A 7483-nucleotide genomic window follows, 5' to 3' on the forward strand; every position below is an offset into this window, starting at 1 on the left:
CATTTGCGAAAAAAGCACAATCGTTGCACGACTGTACCTAACCATAAACATCAATGCCTTTCTTAAAATCAATACACAGAAGTATATATTTTTAAACCTGCATATTTAGCTAAAAGAAATCCAGGTTAGCAGGCAATATTAACCAGGTGAAATTGTGTCACTTCTCTTGCGTTCATTGCACGCAGAGTCAGGGTATATGCAACAGTTTGGGCCGCCTGGCTCGTTGCGAACTAATTTGCCAGAATGTTACGTAATTATGACATAACATTGAAGGTTGTGCAATGTAACAGGAATATTTAGACTTAGGGATGCCACCCGTTAGATAAAATACGGAACGGTTCCGTATTTCACTGAAAGGAAAACCGTTTTGTTTTCGAGATGATAGTTTCCGGATTCGACCATATTAATGACCTAAAGCTCATATTTCTGTGTGTTTATTATATTATAATTAAGTCTATGATTTGATAGAGCAGTCTGACTGAGCTGTGGTAGGCAGCTGCAGGCTCGTAAGCATTCATGCAAACAGCACTTTTGTGCGTTTTGCCAGCAGCTCTTCGCTGTGCTTGAAGCATTGCGCTGTTTATGACTTCAAGCCTATCAACTCCCAAGATTAGGCTGGTGTAACCGATGTGAAATGGCTAGCTAGTTAGCGGGGTGCGCGCAGTAGCGTTTCAAACGTCACTCGCTCTGAGACTTGGAGTAGTTGTTTCCCTTGCTCTGCATGGGTTACGCTGCTTCGAGGGTGGCTGTTGTCGATGTGTTCCTGGTTCAAGCCCAGGTAGGAGCGAGGAGAGGGACGGAAGCTATACTGTTACACTGGCAATACTAAAGTGCCTATAAGAACATCCAATAGTCAAAGGTATATGAAATACAAATCGTATAGAGAAATAGTCCTATAATTCCTATAATAACTACAACCTAAAACTTCTTACCTGGGAATATTGAAGACTCATGTTAAAAGGAACTACCAGCTTTCATATGTTCTCATGTTCTGAGCAAGGAACTTAAACATTAGCTTTCTTACATGGCACATATTGCACTTTTACTCCCTTCTCCAACACTTTGTTTTTGCATTATTTAAACCAAATTGAACATGTTTCATTATTTATTTGAGGCTAAATTAATTTTATTGATGTATTATATTAAGTTAAAATAAGTGTTCATTCAGTATTGTTGTAATTGTCATTATTACAAAAAAATATATTATTTAAAAAATATATATATATATATATATATAAATAAATTAAAATAAAATTTAAAAAAAAGTACAAATTTTATTTTTATTCGGCCGATTAATCGGTATCGGCGTTTTTTTTTTTTTTGGGTCCTCCAATAATCGGTATCGGCGTTGAAAAATCATAATCGGTCGACCTCTAGTGTCTAGAGCCATGTATCATACACCATATGGAAGATTATGGCTCATCTAGAAGCATTCCAGTGTGTTCCAAAGCTTGGAGGACATCTAATGACACGTTTACTTTATTTTGGCTCATCAGTGAACATATTGTCCAATATGTTATTGAATATCCTGAATATCCCTCATCTGTTGTTCCTCCCTCATTTGTCGCTCTTCCCTCTGTCCCTCCGTCGCTCCCCCCTCCCACGTCGCTCCCCCCTCCCTCGCGCCTCCGTCCGTTGCCTCTCCGTCCGTCGCTCCTCCCTCCCTCCCTCCGTCGATCCTCCCTCCATTGCTCCTCCCTCCCTCCGTCCGTCGCGCCTCCCTCCGTCCGTCACGCGTCCCTCCGTCGCTCCTCTATCCCTCCCGTCTCTCCTCCCTCCCTCCCGTCCCTCCGTCGCTCCCTCCCGTCTCTCCGCCGCTCCCTCCCGTCCCTGCGTCGCTCCGTTGTCGCTCCTCCCTTGCTCCTCCCTTGCTCCGTCGCTCCTTCCTCTGTCGCTCCCTCCCTCCTCCGTTATCTGTGGCTCCTCCCACCCTCCCTCCGTTAACTGTGGCTCCTCCCTCCCTCTAACTGTGGCTCCTCCCACCCTCCCTCCGTTAACTGTGGCTCCTCCCTCCCTCCCTCCGTTAACTGTGGCTCCTCCCTCCCTCCCTCCGTTAACTGTGGCTCCTACAGGTGATAGTGTACGACATGTCTGAGTACAAGCATGGCCCGAATGACGTACTGGTGATGGGTACAGATGGGCTGTGGGACGTGACCACAGACAGGGAGGTAGCAGATGCAGTTTCAGGCTTCCTGTCCTGCTGCGAGCCCACTGATCCTGTGAGGTATGTACTGTAATCCCTAGTCTATAATCTACACAGTACAGTATCTGGTCGTGCTGCTTTCTGTCTATAATCTAAAAACAGTATACAGCCATGTTGCTTGGGCAGCTTGCATGCATGTCTGCATGTATCAAATATACTGCTCAAAAAAATAAAGGGAACACTTAAACAACACATCCTAGATCTGAATGAAAGAAATAATCTTATCAAATACTTTTTTCTTTACATAGTTGAATGTGCTGACAACAAAATCACACAAAAATAATCAATGGAAATCCAATTTATCAACCCATGGAGGTCTGGACTTGGAGTCACACTCAAAATTAAAGTGGAAAACCACACTACAGGCTGATCCAACTTGGATGTAATGTCCTTAAAACAAGTCAAAATGAGGCTCAGTAGTGTGTGTGGCCTCCACGTGCCTGTATGACCTCCCTACAACGCCTGGGCATGCTCCTGATGAGGTGGCGGATGGTCTCCTGAGGGATCTCCTCCCAGACCTGGACTAAAGCATCCGCCAACTCCTGGACAGTCTGTGGTGCAACGTGGCGTTGGTGGATGGAGCGAGACATGATGTCCCAGATGTGCTCAATTGGATTCAGGTCTGGGGAACGGGCGGGCCAGTCCATAGCATCAATGCCTTCCTCTTGCAGGAACTGCTGACACACTCCAGCCACATGAGGTCTAGCATTGTCTTGCATTAGGAGGAACCCAGGGCCAACCGCACCAGCATATGGTCTCACAAGGGGTCTGAGGATCTCATCTCGGTACCTAATGGCAGTCAGGCTACCTCTGGCGCGCACATGGAGGGCTGTGCGGCCCCCCAAAGAAACGCCATCCCACACCATGACTGACTCACCGACAAACCGGTCATGCTGGAGGATGTTGCAGGCAGCAGAACGTTCTCCACGGCGTCTCCAGACTCTGTAAAGTCTGTCACGTGCTCAGTGTGAACCTGCTTTCATCTGTGAAGAGCACAGGGCGCCAGTGGCGAATTTGCCAATCTTGGTGTTCTCTGGCAAATGCCAAACGTCCTGCACGGTGTTGGGCTGTAAGCACAACCCCCACCTGTGGACGTCGGGCCCTCATACCACCCTCATGGAGTCTGTTTCTGACCGTTTGAGCAGACACATGCACATTTGTGGCCTGCTGGAGGTCATTTTGCAGGGCTCTGGCAGTGCTTCTCCTGCTCCTCCTTGCACAAAGGCGGAGGTAGCGGTCCTGCTGCTGGGTTGTTGCCCTCCTACGGCCTCCTCCACGTCTCCTGATATACTGGCCTGTCTCCTGGTAGCGCCTCCATGCTCTGGACACTACGCTGACAGACACAGCAAACCTTCTTGCCACAGCTCGCATTGATGTGCCATCCTGGATGAGCTGCACTACCTGAGCCACTTGTGTGGGTTGTAGACTACGTCTCACGCTACCACTAGAGTGAAAGCACCGCCAGCATTCAAAGTGACCAAAACATCAGCCAGGAAGCATAGGAACTGAGAAGTGGTCTGTGGTCCCCACCTGCAGAACCACTCCTTTATTGGGGGTGTCTTGCTAATTGCCTATAATTTCCACCTGTTGTCTATTCCATTTGCACAACAGTATGTGAAATTTATTGTCAATCAGTGTTGCTTCCTAAGTGGACAGTTTGATTTCACAAGTGTGATTGACTTGGAGTTACATTGTGTTGTTTAAGTGTTCCCTTTATTTTTTTGAGCAGTGTATAATCTATTAATTAGATTTATGATGAACAAGAGTTTGCAAGCCGGCAAGATACACTCCATTTGTAAGAATCAACCGCTTATCAAAACATGTGGAAGATAAATATTACTATCCTTGCAATGTACTTCCCTTTTGAGAGCCATTGAACTACACACTGATTCAGGGATGTCTGAAGAACCACAGGGATGAACACAACAGAGCCAAAGAATGTCAGGGGAATGGGGCATTCAACTAATATAGGCGTGTAAAACCTGAACATGAGGACTGAGTAATATCTGGACTAGGCCAACATGTCGATGGAGGGTCCAGATTCAGAAACCAACCAAATGCAGAGACAGAATAACTAGCTACACATTGTAACAGTGATATGTTAATGCTTCCTTGCGCATTACACAACAGCTTGTGCAATGCACTGGTAGCAATTTTCCAACTAGCCTTTACTTGATCATTTCTTTGTTCTCGATTTGAAAAAAAAACTAAAACATCTTAAACGTTTGTGTCCAGTTGCAGATGGTACTCCATAACACATTGATTATTCAGAAAGATATTAAATCCACTTCTTTCACAGCGTGAGGAGTGTTTTCAACATTTTAGGTTCCAGACAGCTTGCATTTCCCAACATCTTTGCAGGAACTAGCAGTTTCTATGCAACACGGCCACGTGTAGAAGTAATGACAGCGCGTCACACAATGCGACCAAAACAAAGATTTCTCGCTCTATACAAATAAAGAATGTAATATTTTTCTGAATATTCTCTGGTTTTTGGAGTTCCACCTGCAACTGGGAACAGAAGTTTGTAAGAGAAGTGTCTTCCGAATCGAGAACGAAGAAAGTATCGGCAAATAATGGTTAGTTGAAAGATTACTGCCGGTGCTTTGCACTAACTACAGTGTAACGGTGAATGGAAGTATCACCGGTAACTAATATAATAACATGGTAAGCAGAACTATAATGCTTCAGTAAACAGCTTGACATAACTATGGCAACGCCATTAGTTTGGTAATTGAGCATGCATATGTTAGCATTAGTGTGTCCGCGCTACAAGCAATACCAAACAATCTAATAATAAAGCATTGTGGTAACGCGAGACAATACCAGGACATGCACGAAGTTCAACACAAGCAAAAACACAGTACCATAAATATGTTAAGATAGTCAACATTGTACAAACAATATAGTTGAATGAACGCAGGACTCAAACAACTTGACTAGTCTACTCCCACCAATGACCGTTCCCCCCTCTTTTTTTGTAAACTCACCTGACTCCCAAGGCGAGCATGCTTGGAGGTGATTGACCAACATACCGGAAGCAGAGAATGGCTCGTTTGCCTTGTCAGTATATAGGAGCTGGGCCTTCTCATGGAAGGATGTGATTCTTATTAGGGGGATACATTGTGAGAGGGCTTATACTATTAGAGTTGCTACCAATAAAAACAGGGTAGATATTGAATATTCAGCTAGCCATGAAAAAAACCCACTGAATATTGGTTAGAAAATGAGGAGTAATTAAAGGATATATCCACTAGAGGTCAGTATATAGCCTGTACAAATTGGTATGGTCATTTTTAAATGGCAATATCATTTTGACGAACACCTTCATATACACATATTTGAGATTAATTACATTTCAAATTCAATTCATGAACATAAAAAATACTCATTTGAAATAAATAGCACTTTTCAATGTTTTGACCTGCAACCCTGTTTACATCCAGATACACACTGGCCGCCCAGGACCTGTTGATGCGGTCGCGAGGGGTCCTGAAGGAGAGGGGCTGGCGGTTACCTAATGAGAGGCTGGGTTCAGGAGACGACATCACTTGTTATGTAATCCCCTTGGCGGGACCGGCAGGGCCCGAAACAGAGACATGACAGGCCTTGTCCCACCACCCTACCAGGAGAGGACTTACTCCCTAGGACCGACCAAGGTCAATCCTTCCCCCTTACCCCCTCTACCCTGGGGGAAGGGTGAAGAAAACACCTCCCTTTATAGGGAAGCCTCAGGTTGGAGAGCTGGCTGCTGACACCTGTCAACCGGCCAATCTTCCTGGCTTCTGCAACAACCCACTGGGCTCTGATTATAGTTTTGTTTGGTACTCGTGTAACAGGTGTTCAATGACATTACCTGACCGACCGAAAACATGTCCATTTCTGAAACCTGCTCTTTTTGATCGCTACTTAACGAGAACCCTCCCCCTGTAGTTTCATGTTTTAATCTCTCTAATTAATTGGCTGATAATTGCAGCAGGATTGGTTTGGCCATATTCTGATAGAAGTGCTTGGTTAGTCTTTCTAAATAGCTCCTTATTACCTTATGACCCCCACATGTGATTCTGAAACACGGATGGGAATGTTGCATGAGGAAGATACAAAGAATGAAGAGGAAACAGTCTGTTACCAGTCCTGTGCCAGTATTGCAGAAACTCCAATGTCAAAGCAGCAGTGAATGATGATGGAGGATGTGAAACCTGAAGCACTTTAAGACAGTCAGTCTGATTAGTGGTTATGAATTCAATGGCACTTGCAATGATTTTTCTTGAATTATGTCTGTTTAGAGATATATTTTTGTTTAACTTGTTAGTTTTGTCACCATGACAAAAAAAAGACAAAGCAGGGCTGAGATGTGCATAACCTTTGTTGTAATATCATCATAAAATATATTCGATCCAAACTCAAATATCAAAGGCTCTTTTGGCATGTAGGTGCAATGTCATTTTGAATCGGAATGAAGCTATGGTTTCCTTCCTCTCAAAGTGTTCCAATAGATTGTATAGTTTTTTTTTTAGTATTGTCTCCCAGATTTAAAAGATCCACAATAGTGTGCTGTACTGTTTTCTACTTTTTATTCTGGATTGAGAACTTGTAGTAGATAATCTGTTTGTCAGGATGTGATCGATTTCACTTGACTGCCTTACTACACTCGAGGAGCATTGTGGGCCAGGGACTGTATGTTTATATGTTAACTTATTAATATCAAAGTCTTCATTTCATTTAAGTTAGGAGAAGTTGCCAAGACAAATGTATGCCCTCAAATGTCTTGCTTCTCTCTTTGATTGTTCTGGGGTTTTTTTGTTTTTTTTTTACATGTTATGTGTAGCCATTATCCCTAGTATGTTATCCCTAGCTTTTGAGAACGTTGGCTAATAGCTGTATCATAAATATTGCTTTATTTATAATAAAGAGGTAGGGGATCAAGTGTATCCTTACCAAAATAAGATGTACATCTCTATACTAATTTCCCCATATCCTTTGAACCTATATAATAACTCCTCTAAAATGAATCTTTGAACAAACTACCATTTGTTCTGAACCAGATGTTGAAATAATAACTTGGTAAATGATGGCATTATACCTAATGCAGTTAGGTAATGACCATGCAGTCCAGGAATAAACCCTTTTAATCTTTCAGAAATGTGTGCAATCCCTTACAATTATACAGAAATCTCTGCACTGGAAAGGGAAGGTTTAGAGGGAAAACAAAGGGTATATTTAGAGTGATTACAGAAATGAATGGTTGATACCATAATGTTTCATTTATGTTCATTTTGA

The 7483-nt window shown here is 43.3% G+C and overlaps 1 protein-coding gene across 1 annotated transcript in view; it reads left to right on the forward strand.

Moving 5' to 3' along the window:
* ppm1j (protein phosphatase, Mg2+/Mn2+ dependent, 1J) overlaps positions 1-7151 on the forward strand; it is a 55876-nt gene extending 48725 nt beyond the window's left edge. Inside the window, exons 9-10 of the mRNA XM_014166107.3 lie at positions 2073-2224; positions 5650-7151. Of these exons, the coding sequence (XP_014021582.3) occupies positions 2073-2224; positions 5650-5806 (309 nt within the window). The 3' untranslated portion in view covers positions 5807-7151. The remainder of the gene's footprint in view (positions 1-2072; positions 2225-5649) is intronic.
* Positions 7152-7483: the final 332 nt, after the last annotated feature.

Source organism: Salmo salar, chromosome 22 (assembly GCF_965601325.2).
Source record: "Salmo salar chromosome 22, fSalSal1, whole genome shotgun sequence".
Classification (NCBI taxonomy): Eukaryota; Metazoa; Chordata; class Actinopteri; order Salmoniformes; family Salmonidae; genus Salmo; species Salmo salar.